The 13,915-nt window shown below is 48.9% G+C and overlaps 1 protein-coding gene across 1 annotated transcript in view; it reads left to right on the forward strand.

The window, feature by feature from the left end:
• Positions 1-1,390: 1,390 nt before the first annotated feature.
• Positions 1,391-13,915, forward strand: part of GPR139 (G protein-coupled receptor 139) — a 39,773-nt gene continuing 27,248 nt past the window's right edge. Inside the window, exon 1 of the mRNA XM_067705117.1 lies at positions 1,391-1,514. Coding sequence (XP_067561218.1) covers positions 1,391-1,514 — 124 coding nt within the window. The remainder of the gene's footprint in view (positions 1,515-13,915) is intronic.

Here is a 13,915-nt window from a genome sequence, read left to right on the forward strand (position 1 = left end):
GTGTTTGTTTCTGCTGTATAACAAACTGAATCAGCTATACATATACATATATCCCCATATCCCCTCCCTCTTGTGTCTCCCTCCCACCCTCCCTATCCCACCCCTCTAGGTGGACACAAAGCACCGCGCTGATCTCCCTGTGCTATGCAGCTGCTTCCCACTAGCTATCTATTTTATACTTGGTAGTGTATATATGTCCATGCCACTCTCTCACTTCGTCCCAGCTTACCCTTCCCCCTCCCTGTGTCCTCAAGTCCATTCTCTACGTCTGCATCTTTATTCCTCCTGCCCCTAGGTTCATCAGAACCTTTTTTTTTTTTTTTTTAGATTCCATATATGTGCGTTAGCATATGGTATTTGTTTTTCTCTTTCTGACCTACTTCACTCTGTATGACAGACTCTGGTCCATCCACTTCACCACAAATAACTCAATTTCGTTTCTTTTTATGGCTGAGTAATACTCCATTGTATATATGTGCCACATCTTCTTTATCTATTTATCTGTGGGTGGACACTTAGGTTGCTTCCATGTCCTGGCTATTGTAAATAGTGCTGCAATGAACGTTGGGGTACATGATTTTTTGAATTACAGCTTTCTCAGGGTATATGCCCAGTAGTGGGATTGCTGGGTCATATGGTAGTTCTAAGCTCAGCTCCTCTGGTCCAGGAGAACGGACAAGCCTAGAGCATCTTCGCTCCTACAGCCTCCTCTTCCCACCCCCTGCCCTGGGTGGAGAATTCTCAATATGGAGATGGACTCGAAGCCCTGGCAGGGGGTGGGGCGCGGGCGCTTGGGGGAAAAAGAAGTGGCTGGGGGGAAGGTTGAGAAAGGCAAACTGAGGACACGCTGGAGGAGTACGGAGCCTTTGCGGGAGAAGCAGGTCCCACCCACACCACGCCCCTCCCATGCGGTGGGGAGATGAGGGTAGTCTGTTCCCACCCAGACTTCCTCTGGTGTTCCCAGGTCTAACTCCATCTCTAATCCAGAATCCGAAGCCGAGAGAGGCAGCTGGGACCCCCTCCTCCCGAGCATCTCCCCCCTCCACCTCCACCGCGTCCAGGCATTGCTGATTGGCTGCGGGGAGCGGCGTCCCAGCCCCCCGGCTCCGAGGCGGGAGCCTAGAGGGTCGGAGGTGGGAGGTGCACAACCGGGCTCCGGGAGCCCCTCCCGAGTCCCTGCGCCCTGCGCCCTGCGGGAGGGCTGAGCCGGGACTCCAGGCGAGCAGGTGCGGAGGGAGCAGAGGGGACCACGGCCGAGGGTAGAAGCAAGTCCTGCAGGGAGAGGCGCTGCTGCTCCAGCTGCTGCCTCGGCGGCAGCCACCACCGAGCCGGCGTCCAGAGCAGGGCTGGCAGGCCGGGCGCAGAGCTGAGGCGAGCGAGGGGCGCGCTCATGGAGCACACGCACGCCCACCTCGTAGCCAACAGCTCGCTGTCCTGGTCCCCCGGCTGGGCCTGCGGCTTGGGCTTCGTGCCCGTGGTCTACTACAGCCTCTTGTTGTGCCTCGGTTTACCAGGTGAGGGGCGTGGGGGACAGGGAGGGAAGACGGGAGCCCCGAATGCGGGGTGACCCTGCCCGGGATCCCCAGGCCTAGCCACCTTCTCGGAGCGATCCCTGACGCCCCCTCTGAAAAAGTTTACGCCTTAAGGGCAACTGCGGACATTTCCAGGCTGGGGGAAAGGAAGTTGCGGTGGCCTGGCGGGGACCGTGCGTGTGTGCGTCTCACGAGTGTACGCGGCAGGCGATGGGCAGGGTGTGAGTGCGGTCGGTGTGAGTGCGCGGGATTCGAGCGTGTCTGTGTGTATTTGTGTGCGCGACTGAAGCGGTCGGCGCCCGTGAGGGGGTCCAGAAGGGCTGTGCGTGTGACTCGACTGCAAGTCCGGACAGATGGTTTCGCGGGGGCCTCCCCTCTCCCGTCGCCCCCAGACTAGGGGCACCTCTGCCCCTCTGCCCCGCGGCGTGTCGCCGCCTGACCCGAGATGAAGCTGGAACCCCTGATCCTGGGCACTCTCTGGCCCCCGGGGGGCGCTGGGATGGAGCGAGGGATGAGCCCCCGCTGCCACCCTGAGGAACGGGTCTCCAGACCGGCTAGAAAGAGTCGGGGCGGCTCCGGAGCCATGCCCTGGACAGGGCAAGGGTGCAGAGATACACGCGGGCTGCCAAGGCCGCCACCTCAGGGGGTCACAGTCTCCTTGAGGACATGCCTCACCCCTGGGCTTTGCCTCCTGGTCCACCCACCCTAGGCAGCTCAGAGCTGCTGCACATCTCTGGCGGGTCCCACATCCTAGCCTCCTGTCCAAAGTATAGCTGAGACTTGTCCTGAGTTCCTGAAGAGAGCTGAGCTGTTGGGAAGGGGCTTACTGAGGGGGGAGGGGGGAGTTGGTGCTGGCCATGGTCGCCTGAGGCGGGGGCGGGCTTCCTGAGGCTCCAGCTTGAGAGGGACCTTTCTTCCAGCTAGTCCCTGAGACAGTCTCTGTGGCAGAAAGATTCCTAAAGGTCACTTCCATGCAGATGGGAGAGAGCGACAGAAAGAAAGGAAAAAAAAAAATCCAATCTATGTAAAGCCTAGAATCGTAGCTTCATCAACCCCACTGTCTTTAGCATCCTGGGATCCTGGGAACTTGGGAGCTGGATTTCTGAGAGCCTTGTGAGATTTCCTTTCCAAAACATTCATCTTGGTAGTCACGGACCCTGCTAAGGTTGTTTAAATAAATCCTCCCTCCCAAATTTGGCAGGTTCGAGAAACCATAAGTTTGCTAAGGCTGAGCCTCTCCCCCAGTGAGTGATGGGAATTTTATCACTAACATTGCTCTGGCTGCCCTCGCAGAGAGGCTAGCCTGGTTCGCCCTGCTGGGGTGGTGGCATGTGTCCTGTAATTACCTAGAGCTGGAACTGATTTCGGCCCAGTTCCCACCTCCCCATGTTGGCCCCCCTGAGCCTCTCCAGAGCTCTCCTTTGGGGAGTGTTTTTGAGAAGGTTGGTTATTTGCTGAAACAGAGAAGTGACAGGGCCCCTTTCTGACTCCTACCCTTCACCCCTCCATCTCCTCTTTGGACTCAAGAGTAACTACTCTCTCAGGCTTTTCTTCTGAAAACTCCTTAAGGGACAGAACCGTAAGGACGAGGAGAGACTCTAAGGGTCCAGAGCAGGGAAATGAGGATGGGGAGAATGAAGGAAAGCTCAGACCTTCAAACACCTCAAGGTGGGAGTCAAGGTACCACACACCTTTACGGCTTAACTCCTATGCCAGCTAGGACCTTCCTGACCCATTGACATTGGCACCTATTATATACCAGGCACATGCTCTTCAAGGCTGAGCTCAGGACTTAGAGACTTAAAAGAGTGGGAGATTGTGGTTAGAACTTGAAGGGCATTGATGTGTTCATACATTCAGAGTTATGACCACCTACTGTGTGCCAAGGGCTAAGGAGGTGTAAAAAAGGGACTCAGAGACCCCTGAGACGCAGCCTCTGAGGTCAAGGAGCTCATACATGGAGCTTGTGATGGATGCAGAAGGACCAAACATTCTGGAGAAAATCGATTGGAGAAGCCAGGCTTGCAGGAAGATCATGGGTTTTGTTAATGGCTTGCAAGGTGGTTCGAAAGTGAAATCCTTAAGTCATTCTCTCAAAACCGTAAGGGCAGACAAGTATGTCCTAGTGACTAAGAATGCAGACTGTAGAATGAAGCAGAGCTGGGTATTAATCTATGAACCTTTCATGTCTCTGTCCCTCAGTTTCCACATCTGTAAAATGGGCATTATGAGAGTACCTACCCCTGAAATTGTGGTGAGAAGTAAAGATGTGGATGGAGGCAAGGGTGCAAGTGAAGCGCACAGCTCAGTGCCTGACACACCACACATTGATTGCTGCTGTGCTGCTGTAGTTGTGGTTATCATAAAGCTGCCTTGGTTATAAGGAGGTGGGGGGTTGCTCAGCCCTGCCTGAGCCAGAGAAGGGACTGGGAAGCATGCTGAGAAGAGCACTCAGCTCAGTGCGGTGCTTCTCTGTCTGAGCTCACTACAGTATTCCCTGCCCTGCCCCTAGCCCCAGCAATTCGCAAACCCTTGCTACCTGGCCTCCGACTGGGAGGCTCAGCTATGCTGGGTGTGAAGTAACAGACCACAGGGCTTGGTAATATTGTTGAAAACTGAGATTTTAATTGAGTCACTTTTCCTGGCAGTGGACTCACCCCAATTCCAAATTCTCGCCATGGTGGTTGGAGAGTGAAAGAGCGATGGGGAATAGCTGTTTGGCAACAGGGGAGCTAGTAACTAGGGGAAAGCCGGGCTGTTTCTTAGCACTTTCAGCCTCTAGATTGAAAGGAAGAGCTTGGGAAAGGCCATGTGGTCCAATCCCCTGCCTCTAGGAATTACCCCAGACAGTCCAACTTAACTGGTCTGGTGTGGGATCCAGAGGGTTCTAATGTGAAGTATAGGCAAAGCTCTGCCACTTAAGAATTCTTATTCTCTGTACCACAATCTTCCCTACCTATAAAATGGTGGTAACGGTAGTACACAGGCAGTGTATATTAAATAAGATAACCTATGTTAAAATGGCTTAGCACAGGGCCTGGACTGTGGACCACACTGGATCTTTTCCTGTATTAAATGCTTGTATTATTGCAGTGAATCCCCACCACATCCCTGTGACCTGTACGTGCCCTGAACGCATTTTACAGAAGAGCAAACTGAGATTCAGAGAAGTGGAGCGTCTCATCTACAGTCACACAGTCCAGCCAGCGTGCAAACACCTTTCCATTGCATCCAGTGCCTTCATTACTGCCTTCATTACTACTAGTTCTTTTAACTAACTTCAGTTCTCCGTGCTGTGGGCTCACTGGAGAAAATTGGTGTCCCAGCTGTTCCTAAAACTCCATCTCTTTCCTCCTCCATTTTAAATAAGCAAAATGTTTCCAACTTTTCAAAACACATACAATAAACCAACAAAGCAGAGTTGGGGACACTGATTGGGCCACAGCTGGGACAAGACAGTGCAAAGCAAAAGGCAGTGCAAGAGGGAAAGATGAGCCTGAATGCCTGGGGGAAGAGAGTGGGAGGGAGGACGGCTGAGCCCCCCTGATAAGGAAGGAGTAGTGGAAAATTAAACTGAGATTTGAAAGACATTTTTAAAATTTTACCTTCTGAAAGGCACAGTGGATGTTAAGGGAGACAAAGTGAAGAAGATGAAGCCTGAAACTGCATGCCACCCAGCAGAAGGGAGCATTTCTACAACTGCCTGCCTGCCTCTGAGGGCTGGTGCAAGATGAAAGGAGATGATGAGTCTGTAGCCTGGCAGGTAGTAAGTGCTTTGACATGTGCTAGTTACTGTTGTTGTTAACCACAGGTGGAAGAATGGTGGCTGCTAAGCTGGGCTGAGCCCTCCAGATGTGTTCTCTTTCGCCTGTAAAATCTTTAGAGAAGATGTAGTAAACAGATTAAGAGTACAAAGTCTGGAGCTGGACTTCTGGAGTTTGAGTCTTGGCTTTACTACTTATAAGCTGTGTGACTTTAGGCAAGTGGCTTTAACTCCTCTGTGCCTCAGCTTCCCCACCTATAAAGTGGGGATGATGATGATAATGGTACATACTTCATAGAGTTTCTGTAAGTATTAAATAAGTTAAGCACGTAACGCAATGCCTGGCACACAGGAAGCGCTCTATAAGTCATTGTTTCACCATTAAAAATTAGGGAAATCAAGGGAAAATTCCCTACTTGCTTTATGACATCAGCTTTACCCTAATATCAAAACCAGACAAAGACATTACAAGAGGGCTTCCCTGGTGGCGCAGTGGTTGAGAGTCCGCCTGTCGATGCAGGGGTCGTGGGTTCGTGCCCCGGTCTGGGAAGATCCCACATGACACAGAGCGGCTGGGCCCGTGAGCCATGGCCGCTGAGCCTGCACGTCCAGAGCCTGTGCTCCGCAACGGGAGAGGCCACAACAGTGAGAGGCCCGTGTACCACAAAAAAAAAAAAAAAAAAAGACATTACAAGAAAACTACCAGCCAATAGTCCTCATGAACATAGTCATAAAAATCCTCAACAAAATCTTAGCAAATCTAATCCAGCAATATATAAAAAGGATAATATGTAAGACCAAATTGGGTTTATCCCAGGAATGCAAGGCTAGTTCAACATTTAAAAATCATTCACCATAGTAACAATGTGATTCACCATATTAACTAAAAAGGAAAATCCATATAATCATTTTAACAGATGCAGAAAAATATTTGACAGAATTCAACATCCATCCATTTGATGAAACCTTATCAAACTAGGAACAGGGAGAGAACTTCTTTAACCTGATAAAGGACATCTATAAATAATCTACAGCTAGCATCACATTTAATGATGAAAGTTGGAATGCTTTCCCCTCAAGATCTGAAACAAGGCAAGGATGTTCTCATCACTCCTATTCAGCATCATACTGGACGTTTTAGCCAGTGCAATACGGCAAGAAAAAGGAAAAAAAACCCAGGTATACAGGAAGGAAGAAATTAAATTGTTTCTATTCACAGATGATATAATTACCTTCATAGAAAATCACAAAGACTCCACAATAAAAGTTCCTACAAACAAACTGAGTTCAGCATGTTTGCACACTGTTAATATGCAAAAATTCTATTGTATTTCTACATATTAACAATTTGAAATTAAAAATTGGGATTTAAAAAAAAAATAGATTTCCAGGTTCCCTTAAAAAATCAGAACTGAAAACATTAAGCTCATGTTCCCAGAAAGTAGCAATTGACTAGAGCTGAGTAATAGGCTGCTTTTCCTATGCAGCTGTGTGTGTGTGTGTGTGTGTGTGTGTGTGTGTGTGGACATACACACACATTAAAAAGGTAATAACATTCATATTATTTGAAAACCTAAAAGTATAAAAAAGGCACACATTGCAAAGTCTCCCTCCCATTCCTTTCCCCTGCTCACCAGTTCCCAAATCCACCCCATCATCACCACCACCACACAAGTAACCACTGCATTAGTATCTTAGTTTCCTATTTATTCTTTCAGAGTTTTTAAGTATATATACAAGCAAATATGAATAGAGGATTTCAACTCTCCCTTTTTTTTACTCTCTCCAAAATGAGCACATTATTCACACCATCCTATATCTTGCTGTTTTTTCGCTTAATATATCACCCAGAACAGTATATATAATGCTTTTTTCATTCTTTAATGAAGCTGCATAGTATTCCATTGTATATTTGTACCATAATTTAGTGGTTGCCCCCTCAAAAGCACACATGCACCCCAGTTCAAAACATTCCCTACATGGTGCACCTAATTCTCCTCTAAAACCTGTCTGGCCCCTCTTAATGCTCATTTGGCCTTAGGATTCTTGTTATAACAGTGGGAGAAAGACTACTACATGAGGAATCCTGAATTCCAGGATTGGTTCTGGTAATAAGTCACTGTGAGACATTGGACAAGTCATTCTTGATGGGTCTGTCAAAGGCCCAGGAAAGCTGGACTCTGCTTGTGTTACTCAGTTGGAGACATGGCCCGTAGATGGGACATAAGTACAGACCAATGAAGTATCTATGCTGGAGGCTGCCTGGGCTGGCCTTGGGTTGGGGTTCAGAACAGTAGCTTTGTAATCCTTGTCTCTGACTAAGAGTTCAATAAATGTTATTAAACTTCTGTGCCCTGTATTGTTTTGTGGCAATTTGAAATAAAACATGCAAAGGCTTCTTTTGTTTTTTAAATTTTTATTTATTTTTGGCTGCATTGGGTCTTTGTTGCCGTGTGTGGGCTTCTCATTGCAGTGGCTTCTTTTATTGAGGAGCACAGGGTCTAGGCGTGCGGGCTTCAGTAGTTGTGGCACGCGGACTCAGTAGTTGTGGCTCACAGGCTCTAGAGCACAGGCTCAGTAGTCGTGGCGCACGGGCTTAGTTGCTCCGCGGCATGTGGGATCTTCCTGGACCAGGGCTCAAACCCGTGTCTGCTGCATTGGCAGGCAGATTCTTAACCACTGCGCCACCAGGGAAGTGCACAAAGGTTTCTCATAGTCCCTCGCACATTGTAGAGGCTCAACAAATAGTAGTTCACATTGTTTTTATTGCCTAACATGTCAATGTGTTCAAGCCCTGAAGCCACACACTGCTTTGTACATAGGTCTTTTCCATAAATGCACAATTCCACTCCACGTGTACCCACCAGATATGAAGCTCCATGTCCTGGCAAACTAGGAGAGAATGATCCAGTGGATTAAGCAATCAATGCCATCATAAGCCTAGGGAATTTGTACCCCTAAGAGGGCTGCCTGTGGTTCAGTGAAACCTCCAGAAATAATATCAGTTCAGAACACGAAATGGTCTTCAGCTAAAGCTAGTGCAGAGAATGACAAGCACCACCAGCAAGATCACCCTGTATGCTGCAGCCGGGATTGCGAACAGAAGTGGAGCAGGGAGGGGAACACAGATCCCGCCACTGAACCTCCATGTAGATCTGAAATACGTGGACGATGTTTATAGGGGAAGCAGCCCTGCAATGCTAGGGGTTGGGGAGGGCAGGTGTCTTGAATTCAGATACCTGCATGGGGCAGTCAGAGAGTATAAATGAACAAAATGGGCCAGTTTTAAGAACTGCTTCACTTATCCATAGAATTGTGCTTCCTTGCTGTTTTTCTGAAAATACGTGGCTCTCAATGATAGAGACATATGCCAAAAACACTGCCCTTTCCTCTTAATAATTGCTAGCACTTATGTAGCACTCATTATGTGCTAGAGATTCTTCAAAGCACTTCACATACATTAGCTTATTTAATTCTCACGACAACCCTTTGAGGCATGGATAAATATTATGCCCATTTTCCAGATGAGAACATTGAGACACTTACCCAAGGTCACATAGCTAGAAAATGACAGAGCAATATTCAGTACTGCTGTCCAGCTTTATTATAAGAAAATGGCAGCACACGTGTAATGACAGCTGACAACTGACAGTCAGGCTGGGTTGAGGGGTGGGGGTGATAACAGGGAGGAGGGGGACCTGGGGGAGTTAGAAAGCGCTGCCACCACTCAGCTTTCCAGCCAATGGTCCAGTGTTGCCAAATTGTTCCCAAAACTCTAGAAATCCAGATTTTTATTTGAAATGTCCCAGCGTTTAAATGTTGGCAACTAATTCACAAATTTTAAAAACACTATGTGAGCCAGCATCACCTGAGCCAAATCAGACATGTCTGCAGGCTTGATACGGCCCACCAGGCTGCAGTTCACAAACTCCAGAGCGGGTACATCTTCCAGAAGCACCAAGAAACACCAAGGGGGTAACAGGGAGTGGAGAATAAAAGCAAGAAGCTAAAAGGAGGAGCAAGAAATAACAGAGATGGAGACCCAAAGAAAATGTGGGTAAATCAGAAAAGCATGCCAACTCAGGAAACCAGGGACGTGGCATAAGCTGGAAGGAAAAGCTCCAAGAAATACCGCACATTTCATGTTGATTATGTTTTGAAACACAAACCTACCATTTGGGGGGATGGGAGTTGCCCTGAGAACCTGACAGCGTGGGCTCAGTGGTCCTCACACCTGGATCCAAGTTCTAACTTTGTGGCTTCTATTGGTGGGGCTCTGGCAGGTTGCTCAAATCTGTCTGAGCCTCCACGTTTCCGCCTGCAGGAGTGGAACAGTGCCTTTCTCACAGGGCTTATGCTGTGGACAAAATGAGACAGTTCGCGGCTAGCCAGGGCCCAGAGCCTGCCACTCCATGGCTGCTGGTATTTGGTGAGTCCAAACACTTCCGTTTCACAAAATGAGGAAACTGAGACCTCACCCAGAGTCACAGAGCTGGCAATGACAGAGTCTGAACCAGAACTTAGTTTTTCCAAGTCTCGCTTAGTTCACTTTTTGCAAGATCACATGCTAGTGGTCTCTGAAGAGGAAGCAAAATGATAAGAGTAAAGGAGCAAAAGGCTACAGAATTTCAGAGTGCAGAGTGATCATCTAGATTTGGGTGGTCCGTTGATGTTTTATGCAGGATCATTTTAGGTGGTACAAGGCTGCAGCATTCAATTCCTTTTCAGTTTTCTTAATCCTTTTGATTCCATCAAAAGGAGAGTCTCAGCTAGGTGCCAGTGTGTTTTTAACACCTTTACATATGTGCCAAATCTCCCTTTTTAACAGACACAGAGCAGACCTAGGGCTCGGCACCTCAGCAGGCAGCAGTATCTAGCTAGAATTTAATGTCACTCTTGTATTGTCATTGTATTTATTTTTAAGGCTACCTTCTGTTTACAACAGGAGGTGGGTTTGTTATCCACGATTGTCATATGTCCATGCTGTCCACTGTAGTCACCACCAGCCACATGTGGCTGTTGAGCACGTGACATTTATTTATTTAAAAATTTTTTTTTTATCTATTTATTTATTTTCGGCTGCATTGGTTCTTTGTTGCTGCACGCGGGCCTTCTCTAGTTGCGGCGAGCGGGGGCTACTCTTCGTTGCGGTGCGCGGGCTTCTCATTGCGGTGGCTTCTCTTGTTGCAGAGAACAGGCTCTAGGTGTGTGGCCTTCAGCAGTTGTGGCACGTGGGCTTCAGTAGTTGTGGCTCGCGGGCTCTAGAGCACAGGCTCAGTAGTTGTGGCGCACGGGCTTAGTTGCTCCGCAACATGTGGGATCTTCCCAGACCAGGGCTCGAACCTGTGTCCCCCGCATTGGCAGGCGGATTCTTAACCACTGCGCTACCAGGGAAGTCCTGCAGTACAACATGCAGAACTGAGTTTATTATTTCATTTCATTTTACTTAATTTACAATTAAAATCTGATACTTGACTCAATTATTAGAAAATAACTGTGTGCTTGGAACAACTTGAGTTGTTCAACTCTTTCAACTGTACATTTTATGACATCTAAACAGAGATCAAGGATTTCCAGTGAAAATTTAGCATCCATAGAGAGATCTGCTGGAAGTGTAAAATACACAGCAGACTTTGGACATTTAGTATGAGAAAAAGTTAAATATCTGGGTAATTTATAGTGTTACATTTTTGGATGAACATGGTTAAATAAAATATATTGTTAAAATTAATGTCGGAACTTCCCTGGTGGTCCAGCGGTAAAGAATCTGCCTTCCAATGCAGGGGACGTGGGTTCAATCCCTGGTTGGGGAACTAAGATCCCACGTGCCATGGGGCAACCACAACTACTGAGCCCGTGCACCACAACTACTGAGCCCGTGCACCTCAACTAGAGAGCCTGCGTGCTGCAAATTACACAGCCCACACACTCTGGAGACTGCATGCCACAACTAGAGAGAGAAAAACCCACATGACACAACTAGAGAGATGCCCACACACCACAACAAAAAATAAATAAATAAAAATAAAATTAATGTCACCTGGGGCTTCCCTGGTGGCGCAGTGGTTAAGAGTCCGCCTGCCGATACAGGGGACACGGGTTCGTGCCCCAGTCTGGGAAGATCCTACATGCCGCGGAGCGGCTGGGCAACGGGAGAGGCCACAACAGTGAGAGGCCCGCGTACCGCAAAAAAAAATTATGTCACCTGTTTCTTATTGTTTTAAATGAGGCTGCTAGAAAATTGAAAGTGCATATGTAGTTCATATTACATTTATATTGGAGAGTAGTATTATATAAAATATAAATTCAAGAAAAAAATGGCAAACCACTTTAAAACAAGATGTTAAGTAAGTAACAGTACAGGGGACATAAGAACATGGCAAAAGTCACAACACTGGTGGGCCAGTTACTAAAATCTGGGGAACACTGATCTAGTACAATGCTCTTGATGAAAAAACTGAGGCCCAGAGAGGGCAAGGAAGTTCCCCCAAGGTTTCAGAGCTAATTAGGGGTGACCTTGACCCCAAACCTTCCAGATTCCAAATCAAGTGAGCTTTGGCCATTGCAGGGGGGATAATCCTGCCATTTCTACCCCCACCAAGGGAAACGTAAGGAAGGTAGGGTCAGGGTGTGGGGAGGAAGTGGCTACCCTGGGCCCCGGTGGGCTTCAAAGGGAGGGAACTTCTCTGTACGGACGACCCAGGAGCTTGGTCTTCCTATCAAGTGGAAGCAGAATGACTGGGGCTTCTCTTGAGGAAAGGCATGACCAGCTGAAGTACACTGAGGGGAAGCTAGGGCTTTTAACCCAAAGGTATGTTTTCATTTTGCCCCATGATGAAGAAGGATGAGATGAGAGACCAGAGAGCACAAAATTCAATCCAGAGAGCATCTGAATTCATTGATTCACTTATCCACCCATCCGTCCATCCATCCATCTGACCATGTGCCCGGCAGTGCCAAGTACCAGGCACTGTACTAGGCATATGGCAAACCAAAGAAGACCCCTGCCTTGCCTTTGTGCGCATGTGCACACAACTACACACACACACACACACACACACACACACACACACACACAGATGGGGAAGACCAGCATGATCAGAAACCCGAATAAATGTAAACAGTCACCTGTGAAAAGATCATGAAGGAGAGAGAGGCACATGGAGAGCTCTTTATGGGGTCCTGCCCAAATGGGGAGCCCAAGGATGGGGACCCTTGAGGGGAACAGCTGAAAACTGAGGCGGAGGAAGGGAAGGAAGGAAGGATGAGGGCGACGGGAGCGGGCTGTGCAGCCACCTGTGGCAGGAGGGGAGCTGGTGCCCGCACAGTGGGACAGAAGGGTCACCCAAGTCTGGGGGCCAAAAGGTGGCTGAGGTGGGGGCAGAACGTGGTGTGAGATGAGAGCCAAGGGGAACAGGAAGCCAGAGCTTCATAAAAACCACGCACGTTGACCCTGAGTTGGGACCACACGCTCTGCAGTGTGAGGACTGACGGGTCCACCAGCGACTTCTTTCCTTGCCCATCGTTTGCCATCGATAGAGCTCAGGGAATTGCTTTTCTGCCACAGACATTTCTTACCATTTTCAGCTAAGTGCAGAGCAAACTATCAGCCACATCCCTTCAACTGAGGGCCTCTACACACACACAGATACACAGAGATGCGCAGACACGCACACGCACACGCAAACACACAGACATATAGACAGACACACACACACAGACACGCACACAGATACCACACTCCACAAAGTCATAGAATGGCCAGCGATTCCGTCCTGGCTGCAGCCCTTGCTTTTAGCATTCCTCGCCTCACCCCACGGTTCAGCTCCACAGAACCGCTGACAAGAACCACCATCTGCCTCTTGAAAGAAAAGCACCGGCTTCCCTGGAAGGTGGTAGAACAGAGCAGTGACCGCAGAGGGAACTCGAGCCAGTGGGGCCAGTTTTTGAGGAGGGTGGGGATGGATGTTCCTTAAAGGAATCACACGACCCATGCTCTTGACCTTCACAGAACGCGGTTCCTACACATGTCCGCCCTCCACACGCAGGACCCTTCCAGAACTCCACTGCTCCTGGCCAGAGGGATCAGGGAAGTAACATTGGTTTAGGAATTGAGTTCCACTTTGCTAGCTGTAAGGTCTGGAGCAGGTAGTTTGCCCTCCTTCGAGCCTCCACTGAGCGTATGCATGTGGAGGCCCTTTCACGCGCCAGGAACCCTTGTTGTCACTGGAGGAAAAGCAGAGGGACAAGCAGTCAGCAAGTAAACCACGCGTCCACAGAGTCATGTTAGCTAGTGATGCGCGCTACGGGGAAAAGAAGACGTGGTAGAGTGATAGGGGGCAGGCAAGGGCTCTCCAGAGAGCTGATGTCTGAGTGGAGATTGGAATGACGAGAAGGTGGGAGTGGCAGCGGGGAAGGAAGGGCGTGCGGGCAGAGGGACCAGGAGGGTGAAAGCCAGGAGTGGGGACTGCACGCTGCCTCGGGGCTGCGATGTGACGAGCGAGAGGTGGGGACGAGGGAGTCACCGGCTGGATGCTGCGGGCCCTTCGGTCCGGTGAGGAGCTTGGATTTTACTCTAAGTGTTGCAAGACACACTAAGCAGGTGACATGACCTAATGTG

This window comes from Pseudorca crassidens, chromosome 15 (genome assembly GCF_039906515.1).
Source record: "Pseudorca crassidens isolate mPseCra1 chromosome 15, mPseCra1.hap1, whole genome shotgun sequence".
NCBI lineage: Eukaryota > Metazoa > Chordata > Mammalia > Artiodactyla > Delphinidae > Pseudorca > Pseudorca crassidens.